This window comes from Epinephelus fuscoguttatus, linkage group LG3, assembly GCF_011397635.1.
Source record: "Epinephelus fuscoguttatus linkage group LG3, E.fuscoguttatus.final_Chr_v1".
Lineage (NCBI taxonomy): Eukaryota > Metazoa > Chordata > Actinopteri > Perciformes > Serranidae > Epinephelus > Epinephelus fuscoguttatus.
In genome coordinates this window covers 29,611,598-29,638,494 of record NC_064754.1, presented here as the reverse complement: position 1 = coordinate 29,638,494, position 26,897 = coordinate 29,611,598, and the positions used below count along the sequence as shown (strand labels likewise).

At 42.5% G+C, this 26,897-nt stretch overlaps 1 protein-coding gene across 1 annotated transcript; it reads right to left on the bottom strand.

The window, feature by feature from the left end:
- Positions 1–402: 402 nt before the first annotated feature.
- jupa (junction plakoglobin a) lies at positions 403–24,935 on the bottom strand. The gene is made up of 16 exons (XM_049572998.1): positions 24,792–24,935; positions 11,847–11,893; positions 11,219–11,380; positions 10,855–11,102; positions 10,299–10,537; positions 8,621–8,822; positions 8,140–8,284; positions 7,815–7,918; positions 7,374–7,712; positions 6,577–6,729; positions 6,358–6,477; positions 6,105–6,255; positions 5,030–5,151; positions 3,660–3,699; positions 2,802–2,934; positions 403–1,492 (listed from the first exon to the last, which is right to left on the bottom strand). The coding sequence occupies exons 2-15, from the start codon at positions 11,857–11,859 to the stop codon at positions 2,804–2,806; spliced, it is 2,169 nt and encodes a 722-aa protein (XP_049428955.1). The 5' UTR covers positions 11,860–11,893; positions 24,792–24,935; the 3' UTR covers positions 403–1,492; positions 2,802–2,803.
- Between the last annotated feature and the right edge of the window lie 1,962 nt (positions 24,936–26,897).

Sequence of the window (26,897 nt, the reverse complement as noted above, 5' to 3'; positions counted from 1 at the left end):
CATTTTTGTCTAATTTTATTGTCTATTTGCCCTTGTTTTTGTTTTTACAGTAAACACTTTGAGCTACATCTCCTATAAGAGAAGTGCTCTATAAATAGAGTTTACTATAGTTAATATAATTAATTCCTGACTGTTGTTTGGGAGAAAAAGAGAAATGACTAAATGTTTTTTAAAAATGTATTGCATAGATACTGTACTGTGCAGCATTAAGACTTTACAGAATCAAACTGATGAATGATGAATAATGCTGGACTGTAAGCAGACCAAAAGCTGGGGTTTATTATGGGATAGATCCCAAACAAACATATCAGAATGTGCATTTTCATTGTGGCTGTAACTATAGTTTCCAGTATGATTGTAATGAATTGGAAAACAGGTAAATCATTTCAAACATGGACACCATAATGTTTAATATATCCTTTATTTTTATTAAACAAATTTCAGTAAAAACTCTTATTAAGTAGAAAGACAAAATTCCCTGTCAGTAGTTTGCTCCAGCTGTAGGGCCGTCCCCATTAACTAAATCATCATGTCATGACTAATTAATCTATCAATTGAAAACATCTGCAAAGAGTATCCAAGTCTTTGTTGTTCTCATACAGTCACACAGGATATCTCCTTTCAGTTCAGTTTATAACAAAAGACATCTTTGTTAATATAATGCAGATAATGTGAACCTTTCCCAGTGAATAATTTACAAAAGATGAGAAACATTTCCTAAAAACAAACAAGCATCTTGTTTACCTACAGCTGATTACATAAGAGAGGGGGGGGGCAGCCCTACACTGCTCTCTCTCTCTGAGGTCTGTCAAAGACCTCCACATCTCCTCGTTTGTTCACTCCTACTGAATTAGTGCCGCGAGAAAGATCGAGCCCGCGTGAACTAACTCTTAACTGTTGGGTCACAGCGGGAGAAAGTTGACAGTATATAGTGTCAAAACTACAGCGTAGACAGCAGTGTCTGTTACAAAGGCGTTAAGAAAGAAACAGAGCGGTGAGCAGGTGCGCCGTGCACGTTGAGCCACCTCTGGCAGTGTTTTCAACTATTACTCTCCTTTTTTTTTCCTTTTTCTTTAAAAAAAACAAAAAAAAGAAAAGGAAAAAAAGAAGGAAGCTACACGATTATCATCACAAAATAAAATCTCTTTGGCATAGAATACCCACCCGAAAGCATAAAACACACACAGACACACTCACATGCGCGCGCACACACACACACACACACACACACACACACACACACACACTCTTAAAAGGTTCTCTAACAGAAACCTACAAGCATCGTCATCGTTATAATCAGCAAAATTATGCTATAAAACAAAGTTGAGCCCTATTAAGATTATGAGTCCCGTACTCAGTGATAATTGCATATATTACATCAGGCTGAGAGCAGAGGGAATAATCTCTGCTGACCACTATATTCTCTTCTTTGTCCTTGTACATCCCATGTCAGCTCCTCTGCGTCTTTTCTACCCTCCTCTCTCCTCTGGATCTGTGAGAGGAAAAAAGACACAATGAGGAAAAAGATCCACAAAGCCGATTTTACCACAGACAGATTGTTTTAAAGTTATTATGTTGTAGAGAAGAAACCTCAGAGACCTTTTTTTAAATCACATATATGCCATTGTCTGCCCAAACAACAGCAAAAAAAGTCATTTTAAGGTATTTTAAATTGTACTTTAGAGTTCATAGTTTCCTGGAAAACAATAAAAAAATGTTGATAACTCATCCTGCATTCGGTGGGTGGGGGCATTTCTAATTGTGTATCCCATAGAAGGCTTCTTGAATTGTTATGTCCCTCCCTCATGACTATAAATTCTGCCAGTTACCAACTGGAGCAATGCCCAGGACCTACAAGCTAACTACCAGTTATCAGTTATGGAGCGATGATGACCTGACACTGATCCGTACTTGTGTACCTCGCACCCACAGGTCATGACTGGATTACTTAGCAGGCCACCAGACACAGGCTCAGGGGCCCAAAGTGTCAGTGCTCCCTGTCACTTGTGACAGCCCTGTTGCCTTCCTGTTTGGACTGTCTTTCCCTTTAAAGAGGCAAGCAGGAAGTGCATCATTGATTAACTCTTACCATGTGTGCTGCTGGTTTGTTGTCTACTTCAGGTGTTTTCTTTTGTGTTTAATTTCTTTGTTCATTGCACTTCACTACACACTCAAACAACATGCAAAACACTACTGATATAACTGATTTACATACTTTATAATGCATTGGGTAAACTTGTGTTTTGTTAAATAAATGTTAAGTTAAAAGTCATGTGCTCCTCTTTGTTCTTCCCTTGAGTCCAGCTGTGACACACTGAAGGAGACACATGCCAGCCAGGAAGAGACTCAAATAGACCTCAAAGAACCAAAACAACTACAAAGAGGCACAAATGACCCCAAAGCCATGCAAAGCGACTATAGAGAGACTCATAAAGTGACTCAAAATTATCACAAAGAGGCGCGAAACAACAACAAAAAGAAGCCAAACAGCTGTGTAATCTGTGAGTCTTGCTCCTGTGTAGGAGAGGTGGTGGGGCCCTCTGCATGTCTGTGCCCAGGGGCCCACTGTCTCATAATCCGCCCATGTCTCCGCTCAGACAAAAATTTCTCTTGTAGGAAAAAGCAACAGATTCTTTAAACATTAAAATTATATACGAATTCATTCATATTTATTTATTGATTAAGTTCAGTCTATTTGTATATTTTATATATTTTATATATAAATATATAGAATATAAGTTTTCTTGGGAGTTAAATTGTAGACATCCAGTGGTGTTTGGCTGAGGTTTATGTTTACTGACCGTTAATACTCATTGAACGCTTGTCTGTCGTAGGCCATGCTGCCGCCATACTCGTCCTGCATAACTCCGTCCAGGGCTTCCATGGGCATGTCAACAGGATATGCGCCGTAGCCAACCATACCAGCATCCAGCTCTGCAACAGATGACAACATTTGTTTTTTTATACATGTTACACACTGGACCATTTGTCATTTACTTGTACTTGAAGGGTTCAGTTACTGCTGCTGTCATGATAGTGGCAACAGCAGCACAGAGAATTAAACAAGCTGGTGGAAATAATTTAACATTTCAGGCACATTTTTGGACCACAGAGATCTTGGAGAGCGGAGACGCCGTGTCTCTCTGCTCTGAAAGGAAACAGAACATACCAAGGCCATACAAGGAGAAAAGTCAAGGACAGGAATTAAGGGAAGGATGCAAACACAGATAAGAAAACACCAGGAGGGAGATAGACGTGGAGAAAACCTTTTAGACTTGGATAAGTAGTAGATATGTAGACAGCAAAGAAAAGGCAAAGGCGGAAGTGAATGAGATAACAGCACAATGTGACTCGACCATAAGCAGTGCTTGAGGAACGAAAGACACTGATGACTAGAAAATGTCACATTTGTGGCTGATTTTTTAAAGAAGATATGAAAAGAATTAAGTCCATTAAAATCAACAAAGGCTATGGCTCCAGTTATGTATACTGAATCACCACAGAATCCTTTTTAAACTTAAAACACAATGTATTCTGCTACCAAAAGATGAAAGTAAATGGAATCTGTGGGCAGATTACAGCATGTTCACTCCCTGTGCTGGAGTGACCCGGTGCTGAGGAATGTGCTGTATGTGCACATTACAGACACAGTTACTCACCATCTGGATATGGTCCATCCATGGGGACACTGTTATGGGCCTGCAGAGGTGATGAGAGGACAAAGGTCAAATGAAGTCAACACTTTTATTAATAGTTCTCATTAAATATTACCACACAACATCATTAAATACTTTAAATGAGTCAATTATGGCATTACACGGTCTGTTATTTCTGAATACCAGACTGCTGCTATGACTAACAGAACATCGCTATGGACGAGGTCCTGACCAAGGAGGCTAAGTGGAAGCATTTAAGTAATTATAAACCAATAAAATCATTTTTAATTAAATATTTTGTGTCAAATTTCTTTGGGAAGTAGCCATGGAATTAGTGGGATGATGTATAGCAACCAGGTCTTTATTCAGGGTTCTCATGCATTTTTATGGACTTTTCAAAGATGCATAATAAAATTTCCATGACCAGTCACAGTTTGGCCTATAACGCGATCAGGACTGTATAGTACACTTTATTCTAAATGTTAATTACATTACTTCAGGAGCAGTAGAGCTGCCAAAGTGGGCATTTTGGTTGGCCCGTTGGTTACTTTGCTTGAGAAAAAGAATGCTCCGTACCTTTGAAACTACCAAAGTACGCACTGGTGCTCTGATTGACAACTGAACACCCTAGGCTCTCTATGTCGACTGCTCCATCTCAAAAATGTGGCACAATTTAAAATTAGTAGAGGGGCATAGGTATAGAAACTTTGTGATTTATCACCCGACATGTTTAAATCACGCTGTCACAACATTATTTTTCTTGGCCCACTTGCGTGATATTATTATTATTCTAACCTATCAGTTTAAAACTCTATTAAAACATATTTCCAACTAGCCTGCATACGCTGAGGGGAAGATGAAATGTAGGGAGAAAATACATCATCGCCACATAATTGAGCTACATTACCTCAACAGCTACATAAAATATATTTGCTGTTATGTTATATTACTGTAAGATTTTCATAGCACACAACAAAGTTTCACGACTTTTCCAAAAGTTTAAGGATTTCCCATGACTTTTCAGGCCTGGAAAATGAGATTGTAGAATTCTATGACTTTTCCAGGCTTCCACGACTGTGGGAACCTCGATTATTACTAAATAAAATCCCTCCAGAGTGATTTAAGACCCACCCGCTTTGTGTCAGTGTTCTGCCTCACCTTGTCTGGGTTTATTTCACCATCATGACCCACTTGCTTTATATTATCCCTAACATACATCATGAGGAAGCAGTTTCTTGTAAGCTTCACATAATGTACTTTATCACTACAGTCAAAGGTGCTGAGATGTAAACCCAGAGAGCTGAAGGGGATTTAAACGTCTACTTTAATGTTCACTTGTCATGTCCTGGCAGTGGAGGGCGCCAGACACTCACCATCTCCCAGGAAACGGGGTCGTGCTTGAAGAGGGAGTGTGTGAGCTCCACAGACACTCGCTTCTTGTAGTCTGAGTTCTTATCCTCGGAGATGCGGAAGAGGACAGCTGCAGCGTAAGTAGCTGAGGAGAAAAGAATCAGGACACATTCAGCACTGTAAAAAAAAAAAAAAACTTACACTCCTTTTTACACTAATTATGTGTGATGGTGTGGGTGTATTGAAAGGAAAACAGATCCAAGTTCACATTTTAGTCTGGACTGCACCAGATGTTCAAGTTTTGAGAGCAGCGTTACCAGATGTGTTTTTGTATTTGTACGATAATTTTGCCATGTGCAATCAATAACCCCAAAAGTGCCATACTGTACAATAATGGGACCATTCTGAGATGCTTATGACTAGTAGTTGGTTTTAGTCTGCGCTGCCTCATCTTAATTAACTTTCCCAACATGGCCAGGATGGCGAAATAATATCCTACGTCTGTGTGATCTCTTTCCAGCCAATCTCTTGGTGCAGGCTCTGATGAACGTGACATATGAGCAGGGCTGTCGTTCTGGAGCCTAAACTTTCCTACTATGGTCTGCTGTGTTCAAATGGAGTTGTTTTGAATGCACCAGTAAGCCCACTTATTTACTTAATTAGCTTAGCTTATGATCTTAGCCTGACTGTTTTCATGCAGGACGTGATCAGGCTTCCAGTTGCGCTGTCTTGAAATTTAAGTTTTGTAAAAGTAGGCTATTACAAAAATTGTCTCACTGACAGATCTGTGGACTCATACCCCCATCCACGAGTCAAATCTCTGTCAAACTAACCATAGAGGTAGTTTCAACTCTGACACTGTACCTTGTTTTATGATCAGATTGTATTACTTTTAAGTCCACTGTGTGTCATTCTGAAATGCAGTGCAGTAAAAGTATAGTGTCTCACAGATTGGACATGGTCATGTAGAGTGAGGTACCTGGAAACGGCACTTACAGTAAGTACAGCACTTGAGTAAATTGACTTTGTTCCTTTCCACCTATGACTAAATGCTACATTACGGTAAGTTAATCGCAGTGCATTATCTGGGTGTCCTACCGATGCCCTCGTTGTTGGAGTGAAGCAGGTCCATCAGCGGCGCCGACGCTCCCTCGCTGTCGATGATCTCAGCTGACTGCTTGTCCAGGGCCAGCTCACACAGGACGCCTGCCGCCACGCGCTTCACGTTGTCCACTGGAGAGTAGAGGAGCTGGAGAGGGGGGAGGAAGGAAATGATTACAACAAATAAACAAACATAAGGAAGTAAATTAGAAGGACAAGGAAGCATGAGAGCTTCCGTTTCCTCGGTTACCTGAACAAACAGAGGAATTGTCTGCAGGTTGGCGATCTCTGCTCTGTTGACGGGATCTCTTGCGAGGATGTGCAGAGCTCCTGTGGAGCCCTCCACAATCTCCTCCATCCTCACTCCATCCTAAGGAGCAGGATGAAAAGAAGAAATGTTGCTCAGAAATAATTCACAACTATTAATTTCCACACGACAAGTATCCTTCCAAACCAGCCCCTCGTGTACCTGGTATGTCTGCTGGCTGGATGAACCGTGTTTCTGGGCGTCCTGGTGAGCTTTGAGCAGCAGGTTGACCAGACGGGGGATGGCTCCGGCATCCCTCAGAGGGGCCTGGTTCTCTGGGCACAGGGCCAGGTTGCGGATCAGGCCGACCACAGCCTTCAGGGAGGGAAGGAAGAGAGGAAAAGACACAGTCACGGTGCTGTTCACTGTTATCTGTCTGCGAGTTAAACAAGGCCAACAAACAACTTCAAGCTTCTCCATTAGAAATGCGAACTGAAAGAAGAAGTAAGAATTGATTTCTCTCTCCCTAAAGCCTGGTCTTGTAAAACATACTGTTCCTGCTGTCATGTGCATTTCATGCTCTTTCAGGCTGATTGAGACACCTGCTGTCCCCTTCGTCCATCTGTCTCCCCATTTTCCCCAGCTTCTCTCTTTGGATAAACCCATTAACTGCTCTGTGTGTTTGTTTTTACAGTCCTTTACTTATGTTCCCTTAAACCACCTGCTTATCTTTAAGAAGTCCTTTCCACGGTCTTTTCTTAAGCCCCATACTAGAGGGAAAACATTTACCTATCTAGACAAACCTAAAGACTCAAATACGGGTCCGTAAGATGTTGAGCTGAAGAAAATGATGCTAAAATATGATGATAAAGACTGTGGTTGGATATCACTCTTTGCATAGGGGAAAAAAACAGCATGGAAAATTAAGTTAGTCCTTAATTGATTTCCAAAAATCATTTCACAAGCTTAAAGACTTATATGACCCCATACTGTCCTCTCCATCCCTCCCTCCTCTCTACCTTGATGACGGGCCAGTAGTAGGGTTGGTTGAGCAGCTTGACGATGGCGGGGATGCCGTAGTGTTTCCTCACAGCATTCTGAGCCACCTCAGCCTGTTGGTGGCGAGATGTCAGGTGGCGCAAAGCACAAACGGCAGGCTCAGTGACATCCTCCTTCTCGCCGGCACGCAATATGGCATGGATCAGTGCCTCCACGCCGTTGCCCTGGGTGACCAGAGTTTTGTTGTGGGCATTGTTGCACGTGAGGTTCGACAGGATGCCGGTGGAGCAAGTGAGCATGTTGAGGTCGTCTGAGCTAAGCAGGCCAACCAGCACCTGCAGAAGGCTGTCCATCCCCTCCTGAAGACAGAAGAGAACAATTTCAGAAAGTTCCTCAAGTGACAAAATCAGATTTTCAGTAAGAGGAGAGGAAAAAAGTGAAAGTGAGTGTGTGACACAGACCTGCTTGGTGGCAGCATCAGACAGGTTCCTGAGCGTCCACAGACAGTTCTGCATCAGACGCTGGCTGGAGCCCGTCAGGTGTTTACCCAGAGCCTGCATCCCACCTGCAGGAGCACAGAGGAGTTAGATCACTCAGCTCTCAGCAGCATCTCATTAATTATGCTGTCATATAGTGCAGAGGCTGACAAGAAGCCATTAGCCTCAGTTCAGGTAACAAAAAGCTGACACACCTGTATGACTACATTGTACACACACACACACACACACACACACACACACACACATACACAGGTGTGCACTCAAACAGAAAACATATATCACATACCAGCCTCTACAATGGCGGGTTTGTTGCTGGGGCACACAGAGAGGACTTTGAGCACACGGCTTGTGGTCCACAGCAGCTTCTCGTAGTTATAGTTTCTCATGATGTGAACTAGGCCCTCAGGACCCCCGTTGGAGAGGATGATCAGCTGTGAGAGAGAGAGGGACTGTGTAAGTAATGTATGCAGAGTAACCTTGGTTTTTGAACACTTAGAGTCCTTTTGTTAAGATCATAGATCATACAAAGCTGTGACCTGTCCTGGCAGATAAACGCCAGTTAATTCTCACTCATTTTCACGACTAAGCAAACAACCACACCCGCACACTCATGGTGCCAGCACCTGAACAACTCCGTTCACATGCCACACCCAAAACAAAGTGCATGTACACACAAGCACAGCAACTGGAGCAGTCTCACATTACAATACTTGGCTGTTATGAAGTGCACCAGCTGTTGTGTTACATATACTGATGATTACACACACCTTGCTCTCCTGGTTGCCATAGGACAGCAGCTGCAGACAGTCTGTGGTGATGGCCAGGAACTTGGGGTTGCTCTTCTTCAGCAGGGGAACCATCTTCTGCAGGCCGTCGGCCAGACGGACGGCCATCTTAGCTCCTTCCTGGTGCAGCAGCAGGTTGTGGAGCGTGGTGATGGCATAGAAGAGAACAGACTCCATAGGAGAGCTGTGGGAGAGAAACAGGCAGGTTAAGTGCGTATCACAAACAAATGGCATGTCCAGTTGCTATATATTAAAGAAAAATGTCCTCTCTGTTAGACAAAATGTCACTTGGAATGTACTGAGTGATTATAAGTGTTTTTTGTTGGACTTAATTTCTTCCACCTGCCTCACATACTTCTACTTAAGTCTGTAATCTCCTATGTTGCCCATATTGCTAGTCAACACCAGAGGTCACGGCACCCAAACATTTTCCATCATTGACTGAATTTTTGAAGGTTGTCCGTCATTTTGACAGATTAGAACACGGAGGGTGAACTACTGTTGCTTTAAGTAATTCACACCTCTGTCCAGTTGGTGGCGTGTGCATATTAATTAGCTATTATCAAGCCTCGTCTTGTCTTTAATCTAACATACATGACCTTGTTGTCTATCTGGCTTTAGCCATCACATTGGTAGGCTACACACTATGTACCACTGCAGAATGTCACAGCAGCTGAGTGTCCAAAATTTCTTTGCACAGTCGATGTGTCTGTTCATCTTTCGTCTCCATGCTCTTATAAACAGGGTGTAGTGCTGCAGAGCCCAATGGAATGATGCTCTGCCACTTTTTTTATCCTTATATTTTATTGTCATAGTTAAGTAATACATGTAACCTTGCCACAGTGGTTACATAACCTTTGAAATGAGGTAACAAAGCGCTTGTATGCACATGCATATTAGGTGTGCTGTGGTACTTAAAAACAAATGGAATTCCCCCTCTGCGTGGAGAGGAATGTTAATTATTAAAACATTGAAATTAGATGCTATTATATAAGTCTTATTATCATTAAAAAATGAAAATAAGAATGACGGGTAATAAAAGATAAAAATGGAATTTTTACGAACCTAATTTGTAAACAGCCTAATGCAACCTCTGGTCAACACACTCCAGACAATGTGCTTAAACTAGAACTGATAGTGGCATAAATAATAAAGATTTCTGGTAGATTAAGGAGAGGTTTGCACAGCAGGTCTTGTTGCTGCCTTGGAATATTGTCTTTTGAGGCTAAGGCTGGAGGAGAAATCAATGTCTCTTCATATTCTATACTGGCTTTCTCCTGTTATATTCACTAAACATCAGTATGAACTGTTCAATCAGAAGCTCTTGTTTTCTTCTCCAGTTGAACTGCACTGTAGCTGTACTATAAAATACCTAAACATGACCTCACACAGTCTGCAATTGGCATATTTCAAAAAGGATTCGATAGACAACCCCACAAAACAGAAAAATGGGTCTTGAAATGCGACTGACATTGCCAAAAGGCCTTTAACTATCTGTGTTACAGGGTTAACTTTGCCTTTCGTACCTGCACTATAAAGAAGAATGCAGCTTCCAAACCTATACAAACAACCAGGACAACAATAAAGATCAAAGTCGCAATTGACTGAAGTCAACAACTTCCTCAATCCATGATTTCTCCTTCTCTTTGTCTGTAAGTACCTGAGCATGCGGACCAGAGCAGGGATGCCTCCAGACTTGAAAATGGAGAGCAGTCCCTCTCTCTGGTGGGACAGGTTGTGGAGGATGCTGGCTGTGGCCCGTGCTGTCTCCATGTCGCTTGTGTTCTGCATCGCCCGCACCACCGCTGCCACCATCTGAGGTGACTGCATCAACGCACGGCGTGATGCCTCCTTGCGAGTAAGCTGGTTGACAATCTGCGCTGCCTTGCTGACCACCACCTGATGAGCAACGAAGGGGGAAAAAGAAGAGCTTGTTTTAACTATTGGACAACAATACAGACACCTGAAAGTGACTCAGTCTGGTTTTAATGCAACTTCGGTAGTAGAGGGTAGTATTCAAGACATGATAGTTTTCAAAATATTTCATTTAAAATGACATTAAACAAAGAAAAGCAACTATTCTTAAAAGTAATACATTTAAGTCAATATAATTATCTCCTAGCCTTTTAATGACGTATCCAGTGTCAGCAAGTTTGACCAAAATACTGTGCTAATTCCAGACTGTGTGTGTGCGAGCATGATTCTGCGTTCATCACCTGGTCTTCATCGTTGAGCAGTTTGGTGAGCTCAGGCACGGCGCGTGTGGCCAGCTCAGCGTCATCCTGGTAGTTGATCAGATGGATGATGGCCGTCTTGAGCATCTGGGAGGGCTCAGCCAGCCGCTGGACGTTGGTCATCTGGGACGGGTCTGTCTGAGTGGACAGGATGGTGGTGCCTCCCTCCACTGTCTCTGGGAACATTGCTGCCCGCACCCGCATGGCTCTAGTGTAGTTGCTATCCACCTCTATTGAGAAGTGAGATGACGATCGATGATGATGACATCACAGGTCAAGTGTAATTAAAGCAAAGTCTACAGTATGTATACATATTGGGTGGTTTGTTTCTCGCTTGCTGCCTTACCAGGCTGTTCTGATGTGACAGTGGTGGTCATGGTGTAATGCTTGGTGGTGTATTCGCCATCATCATCTCTGACTGTGGGGGCTCCGGACTGGATGCCCGAATCTAAGCCGTACCTCGTCTCCTGCCACTCTGTCACCTTCACCACACTCTCGCCCTCACCCACTGTCAAGTGTGAAAAGAGGAGCTGTTAATCCAGTGTCATTAATTAACAAGTTTGATAAACATGGAGTGAGGGATTTGAGGATATTAAAGGGTTGTACCTCCTCATTATATTTCATTTCAATATTTAACAACAATTGGATTTTTTTTGTGTTTTGCCTCCATTTTTCTCCTCAGTTAAACAGTGTTTTACTTCTACGCCACAAAGAGGAAACCTTTTACAGAAGTTGTTGAATGTATTAAGGAAGTGACCTCAGCATAAATACATGAAAACAATAGTTGGAAGTAGGAAAGGTCACGATCAAAAGGTTCAACAGTGGCCTTCTAAAGAACTGTGGAATGATGTGGCAAAGGCGAGAGTGAACATGAACACGCACAAAATCAACATAAAATCACTATATTCTTAAAGAATTTGTAGAAACGTAGGAAGAAGAAATAAAATATGAGAGTAAAGTTGTGAATTACTTACGTTGCATTGCCATCCTTGCCTCCCGCTATCAAAACGATGAAGCAAACCTAAAAAAAACAAACAAACAAAAAAACCCACAAAAAAGCCAAAGTCAGGATTTCCAAAGTTTCTTCTGCTATAATGATGATAAACTTCACCACACGCCTGCCGCCATTTCCATAAATTAATTAATATTCCAACAAGGTGTCTGGTCTCTCACACAAGACCGTCAGTTTTTATATGCAACCAGAGTCTGACAGTTCATAAGATGACCCCTCCCCCCCTCCTCCAACCCTCCCAGCCGTGCACCCTGCCCTGAAAATGACAACACAGAGCAGCAGCAGAGGCTCATGGGAGAGGGAGGGCGAGGAGGGCAGAGAGACAGCTGTAAGTCAGGAATGCTAGTCAGCACAAGTGACCTTTAACCCCGGGCCTCCGCCCATACAGTCGTGGGAGCAGCCTGCTGCTGACGCATGGCAATCAGGAACCTGCTCGTCAGGTTTTCACTCCGCTGGGTGAGTGTGTGCACAGATAGCGAGCATACTCCTTGTTACACACTAAACCTCTTGGAAAACACCCACTTTTACTTTTGTTTGTCTTTGTCTTGTCTTTCAGTTTTTACTCTTACTATCTGTAACACTTATTTGCCTGGGTCTCATTGAATAGATTTCTAAAAATCTGACATTCTGTGGCATCTTGTAGTGTTTTACTGTAACAATTCTGCAGATTGCGTAACCGTCATGCTACTTGTTGGTGCAAGTTTGATCTAAAATCTCTCTGCTTGCTACTCAGGTATTCAGTCTTCGCACAAACATCTTACTGTACTGCCATTAAATCTTCATGTACTTCATGTACCATAAACCACATGCACGTCTGAGTTAAAATATCAAAACTGAGCTGTATGTGGGACTATATCTTTAATATTAAATCTAATATTCTTGAATTGTTGCTACCTGTAACTAAATGCGACAGTCAGGTTTCCTTTGCACATAATATCCTTATTTAATGTCCTAATTTTTTACCTCAAAATGAAGACTTACATAGTCTGTATTTAAGTCTTCATTTTGCCATAAGTCAAGTTAGTCTTGATTCTAGACTCTCTCATCATCACAACATGCATGAATGTTTTCCGTCTCTGCAGCCTGAATGTCACCCACCATAGAAACTCTGTTCATCACAGAAATATCTGTATTCATCATAACAGCCTGCTGCTGCATGCGACATATGACCAATAGTACAATACATTCACTGTGCTGGCTACAAGTGTTTTCAGATGTTTCACTGTTACTGACAGGATTCTTTGCAGAGCACACTGTAGGGGTGCATTGTGTGTGTGTGTGTGTGTGTGTGTGTGTGTGTGTGTGTGTGTGTGCGTGTGTGCGTGCGTGCTGTACATGTAAGAGTGTGGTTGCTGATTTCTGCAGGCACTGCAGTTACTGGGGGGGCTCTACATGTGGCAAAGTCAAGAAACAAAGGCTTAAAGAGACAACAAAAAGGAAACTATTGCCTTCCTTCAAGCTCTTGTGTGACAGCTGTTTATAGCTTACAACATGATTCCACGCAATAAGCAACTACACTCATCCTCTGCCATTACTGCTAATAAAACAAGTCAGGGCTAAAAGCGACAACGCCAAGCGGCTGCGTTGGCACACAATGATCCGTAAAATTACCACCTTTACGTCTGCTTACATTCAAATTCAGACATTCACACTTACACAACTTTACAACGCAGTGAGCACTGTAATCAGAGACGATTTATGGGTTTGGAGGAAAGAAATTTGTCCAGAGATGAACTGCTTTGTCTCTCTGCCGTACGCTGGAGCTGTTCATGATGTAAAGAACCACACCCTCGCCATTTTTGCCCTCTGGCTTTGCATTAGGATGTGTCGTGTTATTCCCTCGGCCGACCCAGCCCACTTTTTCTCCCCCAGGCCTCATACTGTGCATGTTTACTGGTGTGTGGTTGCAGCTTCTGCAGGTTTTTTTTCCTTCTTCATACAAACTGGAATGACAAATACTGACAATAGTGTGTGTGCTGCATGCTTCTCATTAGCTTTCTTTCTGTTACACCTTAAAGAACTAGTAGCTCACATGCAATTCCCACATGTTTTTTTTGGGCTTATGTGTGTTAATTACTGTAGATATGCATGGGCTCAAAAGCACATTCACCTGAACCTGATGTTCTTGTACAGTCCCAACATGTCTCTCTGTCTCACTCTCACCTTCACAGGACGCAGCAACTCAGCCAGTTTCAGCTGTAGTCAGTTTGGCACTAGATCCTGCAGGACCAGGCCCCTGAGGACTGTGTGTGCTTGTAGCCACATGCTACCTTACAGTTAATGCACTGACTCATAAGACAGAGACAGACAGAATGTATGCTCGCAATCACTGTGTATTCCTAAAATTCTCACTAAAGGTGTGGTCTCTTTTTGAACACACGCACGAGGGCTTGTTTGTCAAGACAGTAAGCAGCCACTGGCTGGCTGACCCTAAATTAGTTCTGTGTTTTACAAAGGCTTTTTAAAAAAAACAGCTAAAGACATTTTATTGATCTGCTGCTGGAGGCACAGATACAACCGGTATAAAACAAAGCTCATGTGACTTTTTGTTTCAAGCAGAGCTACACAGAGTCCACACAGAACTTCCCTGTTCTCTGTAAATCAGGGACAGTGTTTGTGTAGTCTTTGTTTTCCTGGGTGAGGCAACGGGTTCAGCCAACTGTTGCAGTGCTGCGACACGCCCCGCGTATCGCCTAGGTAACCGAAACTCTGCTCCGGCACTTTACTGTGGGGGGGTTTATCCACTGACCCATCTGATGTTTGAAGCTATGGTCATTTGTTTGCTGATAAGTGCTGTTCCCTCTTGGGTTTTCTTGTAATTTTGTTGTTTTTTCTCCTTCCTCTAAATGCCCATAGCTGTGGTGCAAGCCAAGAAAATCCAAGAAATTACTCATAGTTTTGTTTTAAAATAATATACAGCAAATTATAAAACTCAAGTGGAGGAAAGACTTTTCTTTTTTGTATATTATGATTGTAGTAACACTCAGTATCACAGCTTATCTGCCGATCCCTCCCCTATTGTTCAGTGCTGACTAAAATCTGTAGGTTGTATTGTGTACTTCTGACTGGACTTTGCTCTCGTCCAGTTAATCAGTGATGCATCCTTTCGCTCTCACTCTACCTTTAACATCATTGTCCTTACTGACACAATCCACCCACACACACAAATTCACATTAACATGGAAACCACGCTTTTTACTCAGGAAAACCACATCTCACACCCGTCCCTTCCCACTATCTTATTGCGCAACAGCCTCTCTGGATGATTTTAGGGGGCTTCTTCCTAAAAAAAAAACCCTGCAAAAGTAAAACCAGGAATGTGTATCAGTGAAAGCTGCCAGTGAGCGAGTTGCAACAGAAAAGCAGAGATGGATACTGTTCAGCACCCGATGCTGAAATGCTGGTGTGACATTCCACACTAACCCAGTCTATTCAATATGTCCTGTGTCCACACGTAAATCTTGTGTGCACTCTTTCACACTAAGGTCCTCTTAACTTCTCACTGACTCACTAACGCTGCTGAAACTAACAGACAGTATGAGGATAAGGCTACTGTGACAATGCATGAGTAACCCTGCTCTCAATCATGAGAACAGGTTCACTCTCCCACCCCCCCCCACAGGCATGTCAGACAGGGAGTGTCTCCCCAGCAGTGACAGGCTCTCTACAAGGGTGTGGCAGCAGAGGGTGTGTGGGTGTATGAGTGAACTGGGTGAGGTTGAATACACCTAATAGCTAGAGGGGCTAAACTGTAGATTCTGACATTTTCATCCTCCTCAATAAATCATCTGGATAATTACTAAGTTATGCACTTACAAACTGAATATCGAACTGAGAAACATTTCAGCATTCCAGATTTCGACTTCGCTGGCATGATCTCCTGTTTGTATCACAGCAGGAACGAATCAGGTCAGGAAGAGGCCCAGGGGGCTGCAGATGTACTCTGGTCGTATTCCAGAGTGGCTCCGAACATACATTACAGAGTTTGCAGTGATTTGTTATTTATGCTCATGCCTGTTTGGCAGGCGAGGGTGTAAATAACATGTCGCCAGGCTTTCGCTGTGCACTCTTCTGAGATTTTATATCCCTGCTTGAGAAGATGAACTTCGCAAAATTAGTATCATATGGAAAGGCGTATTTTGACATTTTGCGAAATACTCTTTTTTGCCCAAATGCCAAGAGTTAGATGAGAAGATTGATACCACCCTCATGTCTGGCAGCCAGTCATCTGAGCTTAGCATAAAGACTAGAAACAGGCTGCCTGGCTCTGTGCAGTGATAACAAAATATATCTACCAGCACCTTTAAAGCTCACTAATGAAAACATTTCTCCTTGTTTCTTTAATCTGTACAAAAACTGAAGAGTAAAAATGACAGGACACAACCCTAAAAATCACCCCCTGTACTACTATGACCTGTTGTTTTAAAATAAGGTAAGCTAAGCTATGTATCACCTGACAAAGCTCCAACCTCTGGAGCTGAAAAATGAAGTGAACGTGAAAGTGTCAAAAACTGCAGCTCTTCAAATGGTCATTTGAGGCTGGCTCCAAGAGCGGGTCAATCCCCACAGACCCCCATGTTAAAATCATAGACTTAAACAATATCAAGATACCCGATAGCAAAATGGCGCCTGTTTATTCCAGTGGAGTTTAGCTTCCAGGTTTACTTTTGCAGCCCACTGAATATGTGCAGTAGTGTTTCTCCCATTGGCCCTGCCTGCGAATTCCTGCTTGGCTAATTAACTCAACACTGTGATAACGTCACAGATTTCTAAAATGTTTTTCCTCAGCTTGAGGAAAGTTTTACAAATATAAAATCTCCATGGAACAAAAATTCATCTTAGAAAGAGTCATAATTGACCTTGTTTGCAGTTGGAGGTGTCCTGTCAACAGTTTTACAGACATCTTTTGTATAATGGTAGCCTCTGGGTAAAATGCTGCATTTTTTTGCAGTAAGCCGCCACTGGGAAAAATTGGCTGCAAGGCTTAGCAACATTCCTAGGGGCCTGGTTAAAAGTGGGAACTCGCAGAAATTAACATGTTTACAGCCTGATACCAAATCCAGTTCTGGTATAACTAATTTCAACTTTAATGACAACTGTACTGAAGATGAATCTTTATATAACTCACCCGTTTACATTTTTGAAGGCCTTAAGTTATGCATAAGCAAGGGCATGGCCTCTTTGAGTGGCCAATGTCATCTGTTGCTACCATGGTATCAACGATGGTTGGGTAACCTTACATGGTGTAACCCCTGATTCACAGAGAATAGGCGTAGCTGTAGCTGTTGCTATTTCAGTGTGTTTTCAGTTCATGAAAACAAAGTGCAAATTTTTGATCACTTAAAAAAGTCTCGTTCAGCATTTGGTTGTACAAAAGATACTCTTGGGAGTCAGATGTTCAGTTTTTGTGGTAGGCCTAAGTACATTTTGTTTTAACAGTATAAGGTTAATTGCTAGAGAAAACAGCAGTATTATCACAGTTAACCATAGCTGTCAATGCACTATGCTAACAAAGCTGGCAGCTAGTGTTTGGTTTTGTCCAAACATGGTCACTTTTGGCTCTAAAAATCCAAGACGGTGACCAAATTGCTAAACTCGAGGATTCAAAATAGGAGTCCCCAAACCAAGGGGTGACGTCACCGTGTCCATTACATTAAACAGATTGTATTTATTATACAGACATGAGAGTGGTTTCAATTTTCTCATCTAACTCTCAGCAAAACAACAGTCAATCTTTTCCATTGACTCACTTCTCAAAAAACAACAACATATCTATCTTTTGTTTAAGATATTTGCTAAGTCTCATGGTTGCCAAAACATTACGGCTCTGTTGCAGTAACTTAAACTCATCTGGTGGTCTTGGATATCTAACAGGCTTGGTAGTGTCATGTTTAGGCTGACATGCAAATAAAGCAGATTACCACACATCTGTAAAGCTTCCTGCACCATCTGCACAGATCGACTATTTGACATTGTATAGGCTGCCCCCACACGCACACACCCCTTCACATATATGTCCCCTGACATGCAACACACACTCCTCTTACTATAAACCGTTTCCCTGATGGCTTTAACACAACACCCTGCAGTCACACAACCCAATCCCCCTGACACAGTAAATGGCCAGTGCAGCCAGCTGAGCCTCCAAAGCAGACAGGCTGTAGTTGTGCTCTCTGCATCCCGTCTCCACAGAGTCGGGGTTCAGCTGTCCCAATGGGATACCGCTTAACACCCCCTCCAACCCCCCTGGTCCCTGAACCACACACTCCCTGAACCCTTACTCCCAACTCGCCCAACAATAGTTGTTATGACACAGTAATGGAGGCAGCAGGGGCTAACTGGATCGCTGTTTGTTATAAATCAATAAGAGAGGATGTGAAGCGGTGCACAGCTAATGGATTTATTGTGGTGGGTGACAGGAAGTGATGGTCAACATTATCTGACTCACCAACTGCTGGGATGCGTCTGGTCTGAGAGGAGAAGTTTATTAGGAGAAGCTGTGCTTTCACAACTCTTCCTACGTACTATAGACGCAAAACTATGGTGACAAGCTACAGCAGGCTGTATCACGTCATTCGCTAAAGTTCAGTAAGAACGCAGCTTGGAGTTCACATTTTAAGGGAGAGCATTTGTCAATTGACTGTAACAGGCAGTTGATGAAATCCAGACCATAGCAACGCCAGCATGCCAGGAGCCCACAGAGAAAGAACAGACAAGAGATACTGCTGGTGTGCACTTGAGCAACACACAAACTGGATCTGTCTAAATGTGGCAGATGCAGCACAGCGCGCTCCTCTTCCTTGCCTGTGCTGGAAACATTCCCAAGTCAACCACAGTCAGCATGCCAATGAATAAAATAAGCAACAGAATGGATAATGGCCCTAGATCTGTCAGCTGATTCACTGCAGATACTTTAATGAGATGAATTAAGCCAGTGGATGCAGTATGGTGGCTGTAAACTGGTGTGTAGCTGTTTATTCCCAGCAGGCTCTCACTGTGAATCAAAGGAAATGTGAGCTGTCTCGGAGGAGGTGCCTGAGTGCAGGGTAGGATCAGATTGCACAGATCTGATAAGGAAGGAGGGAATGAGTAAAAAGGGGTGTGGCCCTGTGTGACAATAAACCCTCATTTGCAGGGCCCACAACAAAGTTCAGCAAAGTGTCCAGCACATATCAGACACTGTGGGAGGGACAGAAGTATGTCCAAAGATTGTCCTCCAAATCAGGAGAACAAAACCTCATAGAGATATGGGAATCAAATAGCTAGATTTCACTTTTTTTTAAAAAAATCCAGAATTTGGCGCCTAGTTACTTAGACAAAGTGTTTTTTGGGCAATGACTTTGTCTTTGGACCTACAGTAAGCAGGATGTGCCTCTCTTCATGTTGTTTGGTTGACGGTAGGAAGGAAAAGGATGAACTAAGTCTCTGATACCGCACAGAGAGCCTCTGTGTTACTTTTGTTTGGGGTAGAGAGGAAAAGAGTAGCCGCATTGTCCCATTGACTGCTGTCACAGTGAAAAGGAAACCGGGTCTCAAGTGTCCCCGCTGGATGCAACCAAAAAGGCTGCAGCACATCAAGATGGCTCCGTGTGTTCACTGGCCAAGTTTGGTGGCCAACACTGCATCCAAAGCCCCTGTTTAAAGGCCTGACGGGGAGTTTTTCTGTTTTTTTTTTTCTTGAACTGCCACTGCTATGCATCGGTGTGCGGCTGAGCGCTGAGGCGATGTGACAGATGATTAATTTTTCAGGGAGATTAGAGGCACAAGGGAGCGGGAGGGAGGTGCTTTAGAGAGCAGGGCAAAAGTCTAAAGGGACCCTAAAGAATACAACGCTTGGCTGGAAGAAGTTCAAGTTCACAGTTTGTTCTAGTTTATGAAAACCACAACCAAAACAAAAGAAAAAAGAAAAAAGAAACATAAAATATAAATATTTGAAGAATGAAAGCTAGCATCATGAAAAATTAAGTGGCTTATTCTGACGATAATTTGTCTTGATAAAGACATCCAAAATGCGAAGTGTTAACAAAGAAGAAATGAGAACGGAGCAGCAGCGGCATTGATTGTCTCAAACACTCATGCATTTTTTCAGTTCATCCAGTGTTTTGTAAAGTATGCACAGGCCTCAGGGTTGCACAACTTTCTCTACCCCAGAGTGCATGAAATCCTTCAACAGCAGTGAAACAAAGCAAACGATCGAAAACCGAGACACGAGATTTTCAATCCACAGTGACTATATGCAAATTTAACTTCCCCCGTGATGCCGATGCTCTTCGTGTTGCACATTTAAAAAGTCAAGCTTTATGTGTCAGCCACACCCTTGCTGTCCTCACTTTCCTCAACCTCTCGTAGAAGTGTAATTAAGTGACAGGGAGGGAGGAGGAGGAGAAAAACAGACACCACAGAACTCATCAGAGTCACTATGCTGAGAAGTACAGCTCAGCCAAATCATCCAACTGTGAAAACTTTGTCTTTTGAGTCAGTGCTGGAATCCAGATCCCTCCCTCCCTCCCTGCTTGGATACACAGTCAGTAATAAAAAAAATATCAAAGGTAATGTATTCATGACGAAAACAGTAGGGTTCAGCTATTTCTAGCGTGCTGTTAGAGTGACGCAGGGCTGTTTTGGACAGCGCTTTGGCGGAAGTTGAAACCTGGCAGATATTCATGCAGCTTTTAAGTGCAAGTGATGGGAAGACACAGCCATTAGGTCTTTGACATTTTAAGTAAGGGACATTTTCTTGTCCTGGTTTTATACGACCATGCGGACTGCTGAAGGTAAATAATTAATTTCAGTGACTGTCATGGGTAGGGTTCAGCTGGGCAGTGTCAGCCTTACTTGCTCAGCATTATACCGCCGTGCTCCGCTAGAAGCTTCTGATTTTAGTTTTTGTCAGTGACAGCAGAAATCTTTCACATGACGATGCTGCCAATTATTTAATTACTGTATTCAAACTAAACAAAAGGGCTCAAAATTCTTTGGCTTTAATGAATTAACCCCTTCTCTGCCTGGTTTACCTTTAGATGTTAAAGTTATGTTCTTTGGTCAGAGATAATATTAATAATAACATTGGAGCACAGGATGTCTGGGAGGGTCCATGGTATGGGCATGTCTGATAATTATTTCCTCTAATTTGTGTGGAAGTTAACCCCCGTGGAGAATTTTGATGTTGTCACACCAACTCCCCTTTGACTTCGACCACAAAGAGCCCTGTCGTAGCTGACGGGAAACTTTATCTCTCTGCGTAACCCTTCTCCATGGGAACAGTAAAATACAGAGGCAGGGTGCTATGCAAACACATAGCAGGTCACACGACGTGTGCTTTGAGTGGCTGTAACTGAGCCCCTGGAAAGTACTCAGTCAGGCATCGCTGAACAAGACACAGAGACGAGGTAAGACAGTGAGTCCGCAGCAAAGAAATCCTTGATCCTAAACAAAGAGGTTAGGATATATGCCATACAGTAATCCCCTTTGCAAAGTGTAGACCTATTTATATACTGAAGGATCTCTTGGCCTCTTGCTCTGCTAATGTAGGACAGTATCAGGGAATTAAGGGGGGGGGGGGGATTATCACCGTGCCGCCACAGCTGTAGCTGCGAAATCTACAGTAAGTCGCCCCCCTCTGTCGCCGTCCCACCACCCGTCCACCCTCTTCCCTGAGGGCAGACAGGAACAGCTTTCCTACCAGGGTGCTGTCTGTTGCTGCTGCATACTTGATGACACAGACCCAGGCCAAGCTCGCTCGGTGGAGGCCTGACTGGCAGAAAGCATTGGCACGCTGTCCTATTCAACCTGACACACATTCAACAGCCCCAGCTGGATGCATTAGTGTAGAAACAAGTTGGATGCCACAAACTTGGTTAGTGCTGTTCTTGGCACTTTGTGATGGCGTTACTCACTGATAGTTCGAACAAGAAAACAAAGGGTAATGTGATTTAGCGTTTAATGGTCCAAGAGACAGAAAAGCTGTTTAACTTCTAATTCCAATGTGACCCATGTCAAATTTGACGCCAGCAGATATTAAAGTTGGCAACAGAGTACATCGCAAATGACTTAAGAAGGGGACGGATAAGATAAAAGTAATTTAAAATGAAATTTGTGCTCCTGTGGTCGCTAAGCAGGATTGAAACACTGCTGTCCCGTCAAGTCTGGAGCATCTGCAAAAGAAGGTAATGACATCATGGAAGATTTGGCAACACCTGGAGGTATCACTGCTGGCATGACCAGCTGTGTGGGAGTGGATGGGTGCTATAGCAACAGCAACACATTTTAGGACTATGATTTAATGATGCATTATTCACTGTCATACATTACAGATGTGTGTGAACAAGAACTTACTCCCCCAAGCACAATTAGCTCATTGTATTATTTACTGCTGTCTGAGCTCAAATATGCAAATCTAGGGCTCGTACGAATAGGTATTTGCATTATGAATTAATTTGGTTCATAAGATGTCAGAAAACGGTGCTGGTGACATTTTTTTGTCATTTTGTCCAACCAAGAGTTCAACACAGGGCAGCGCGATAGGGAGAAAATCCAATATCAATATTTTTTACCAATTACTTTGATATCGATATTGCAACAATATTGTAGGGTTGACTATTGGTGCTTTCACAATATATTTACACAATAAGATTTTTGATAAATAACCTTCAGTAATGCGGATATAATAAGAAAGTAGTAAAGGCAAATAGTAGAACAGCGAGAACAGTCTGCTAAGTTCAGAAAACTACATCACTTTACTGTAATGCAGCCTTTTAATGCAGGAAAACAGGTACACCCTGGACAGGTCACCAGACTATCACAGGGCTGACACATGGAGATAGACAACCATTCATGCAATTTAGAGTCACCAATTAACCTAACCTGCATAGGCCTGTTTCCACTGAAGAAGTTCCTGGTACTATTTGGGGGGCAGGAACTACTACAGGAATGTCCTCTCGTTCGGCCCTCTCAACCGCCGTGTCTCCACTGAGAGAGCGGAGTACGAGGAAGGTTCCTGTAAAGTTACGGGCTGCCTCTTGATGTGACGTAATCGTTGCACGACCATTTTGACCAGGGCGACGTAGGGACGCCGTTAGCCGATAGCGGTGTCTGTAATAACTCACTAAATGGCCCGTGAAAAAAATATTTTTCCCAGCGGACGTCTTAGTTACAACATGATTGAGCTAACTGGAGTAGTTTCATGTCGTATCCGACAACGGGAGGCTTTTAACAGATGACATCCTGATGTTAGTTTTGCTGCTGCTGTTTGCTGTCCCTGTCAGCCAATGCTTTCTAGACATCGTGATTTCCCAAAACTGAATAAATACCACACATATCAACACAAAACTGCTTTGCTAGCTCAATCATGTTGTAACTAAGACATCCGCTGGAAAGAATAATTTTTTCACGGGCCATTTAGTGAGGTTTTTTTTTACATGGCAGCAAAAGCTATATGAACGAGCTAATCCTCGTCTGCTGAGTTTTAAAAATGCCGGCTATTTTGTTGCTTTCTGTTGACGTCACATCCCTCCTTGAGTATATCCAATCAGCACCAAGTAATCCCCAAGCCCCAGCCAGGAGTCTTTCGGGGCCGTTCAGAGTACCTACCCCGAGGCAGGGACTTGTTTAGCCTCCGTAAAAGTTCCGGAACTCTGTCCTTCGGGGGTGGTTCCTGCGGTGGAGACACGCACCAACGGCCCCAGCCCGCAAAATCACCCCGAAGTTCCTGCGGTGGAAACGGGCCTCACGTGTTTGGATTGTGGGAGGAAGCTGGAGTAGCCGGTGCTAACCACTGTACAAAGTGCTTTTTTTTTTTAAACTATAAGGGGCCAAAAATGCACTGATTTTTGATTTCATAAATAGCCTAGTGTAAGGTTTCGCTATGATTACTAAGTTTAATATATTTGGACTAATATCATGATATCGATATATCTATGTATTGCCTAGCCCTAATTTTCATTATGAATTAATTTGCTTATTAACTTATTGATTAATCATTGGTCTATAAGATATCAAAAATCTGTCTTTATATCATCTGCTTTGTCAAACCTTGACTTTAAAACCTAAATATATTAAACATCATAATCATAGAGGAGCAAACAAAAAAAGGAAAAGAAATAGAAAATCTTGTACTAGGCTACTTTTGAGATCAAAACCAGTGCATTTTGGCCCATTAAGTTAAAAAAAACCCTTTTTGACTAGACTAACTGATTATAAAAATCTCTGGATTGACTAATAGATTAATCGCCTCAGCTCAATTAAAGTTTATATGGTATAGTTAACTGTAGCCTACTTACTTACTTGTAAATGTTGTTGTCTTGCCAACATGTTAAACTGTCCTTAAACTGATTCACATCTCTTTCAGCTCTTACTTGTCCTCTAAAAGAAATATATCGTCGACATTACCTGTATGTAGGCCTACGGTATGGCCTCTTTCTCTTCACCTGCCTCTCTCGCACGCGGACACACATACACACGCGCGCGCGCGCATACTTTACACCACTAATTACACTGTGGGACTCTATTGACAGGTGACGTCAAGTTTTATGATCGATACTGGGGCCAAAACCATGGTTAGGATTTATCAGAAACAGATATTTGACACTTTGGACATTAAAATAACTTGTTTAATTTGAGAAAACAAACTTTTGGGGCCTGAGGAGCTCGCGCTTGACTCCGAAACAGCAGGCAGCGGCCAGTTTGTGGCATGCGGAAATGAAGTCCAAATACAGGACTGTATTTGCACCCAGGTAAGGAAAATATAAGAAATGTGACTAAATGTTTTCCCATAAAGAAACATGATATATAGAGAGAAAGATAGGAACTATTACGGGCAAAATAGGCTGCTGGAAAAACAGACGTCGGTGACAAAGACGCAATAAGTATTAGGAGAAAGTTGAGCATACACATATTTAGTGAATCTTACCTGTCGAAACACACGGAGGCGTTTTAGTTTATTCCAGATCGGTGTTGTTTTCCTGGAGAGCAGGGCAGTTGTCTGTATTTCTCCTCACTTCTCTCCACTGTCTGCGCCGCGGCTGCTGCTGTTGCTGCTGCTGCTGGCCAACAGTCCTCTGAACAAAAATGAGTAAAAGAAGCGTCACCTCAGCTCAGACTCCGCCTCCATCAGCCCGACCCCACCCTGCCACAGGCTGCTCCACACTATGCTCCACACACTGGGAGAGGCGGCGCTGCTGCGGTTTATTGTCGGGAACCGGAGTCAATAAAATAAACACCAATTTGAAGTTTACGTCTTGAGAAACCCTTAGGCAATGTTGTAAATAAATAAAATAAAAGTTTATAATGGAGGACCATGCTGTAGGTTTAGGATGTTACTACAAGACTGGAAATATGATTTAAAACTTTATCATACATGTTTAAAGCTTTTACATAGTATACATTCACATTACTGTAAACTATAGCCCATAATACAGTGTACAGTATGATACACTGACACACAATTGCCCAGCTTATAAGAACAAAGTACAAAGTTCACATTTGCGTGGACTGACAGTAACAACACATTTAGACCTGTAAACTAATAGATATAGGCTATATATTACAGTAGATAACACGTGATAGTTCACGGAGCACCTGATATTGTTGATGACTATTATTGTGTTTGGGTTTTCATTGGTTTCGTTCCTCATTTCAAAGAGACAACAACGACGCTGTGTGCTGGCAACCATTTCGTGCACCTGTATGACAACCTGGCCACACCTTGATTACAGCACGAAACCATGAGGCAGGATGAGTCACTGCAGCTGGGAAACGATTCACTGTCAGACAGAGGGGCTGCCCACGCTATTTACAAAGGAACAGATACTATTATGTGTGTTTGTGTCATATGTTGGACACAACTTTCCTTTTTATTGTTTGTCTTTCAACAGTTTCTTCAGGCAGGGAGGGAGAGAGATTTTTATCATGTGATTAAGATCGATCCTACCATGGTATTTTAAGCCTTTGTGTTACATACTATGGTTCTTATAAAAGTCTCATGATTAAAAGTTGTCTCTGTAGGACTGGACTGTCAAATTACAAAATCAAAAAGACTATAGGCTGCTTGGCTTATTTAAAATGCTTCTTTTGTCTAATCAGCAGCCCAAACCCCCCAAAATATTCAATTTATAGTTATAAGAGAGCCATTCGCATAAGGTATTTACAACGGGCCCTAGAGACTGGACATTGGATAACATCACCATACATATTACCCTGCAATCATCATTGCATATCTGTATAAAATTTCAAAGAAAATAAGAAGTTAATAGAGTTAATAGAATATTTTATTTATGAAATCTTTTTTTACAGTCATAGAATAAGCATATGATTTTGTTATAGATGCTACCGACTGTTTTATAAATATACATAACTCATGTGGCCTGGGAACACCTTGGGGTCCCCCAGGAGAAGCTGGAAAGCGTTGCTGGGGAGAGGGACGTCTGGGGTGCTTTGCTCGGCCTGCTGCCCCCGTGACATGGCCTGGGATAAGTGGATAAAAATTAATGGATGGATGGAAAAAATAAACATAGTGGAGATGGGTTTGCCTTTTTAAGGGCGTATATAGCAAATGGCACTGTTTATTATTTAATGAGAGTTTTTCTTTGAACACAGACATATTCTCAAGGTGGCAGTCACTCATAAGGGCCCATTCGCCACCCAGTGCATTGTTGGAGTGCCCACTCTCCCTATGGGCCCCCCACCTCATGGGCCCCAGTGCAATTACTCTGCCTGCCCTGTCTATATTTACGCCCCTGAAGAGAGCAAATGTTAACATTTTAGATGCTGGAGTCAGAGAACTTTCTCCTAAAAAAATCACCCAAACAATTATTACTATAGTGTTAATAGACCAATAAATTAATTGTTATCAGTGGAAAAAGCTTTACATTTAAGTCAACATGTGACTGCCAGGTTTACTTTTTTAAAACCGTTTGTTGTGTCAGGAGGGAGGTGTAAAGAAGCCAAAACATGTGGAAGTAATGTTTCCATTGAATGTATGTGGAAAGTTCAAAAGAGGTCAGACAACTTGGATAAA

Bases quoted from the DNA above. Each gene is read 5' to 3' on its own strand.
- jupa (XM_049572998.1), bottom strand. The intron at 6,730-7,373 runs GTAGAGAGGAGG...CCCTCCCTGAAG, and splicing joins ACTACTGGCCCGTCATCAAG to GCTGTGGTCGGCCTGATCCG. The intron at 2,935-3,659 runs GTGAGTAACTGT...CATCTGTTGCAG, and splicing joins GGATGGACCATATCCAGATG to AGCTGGATGCTGGTATGGTT.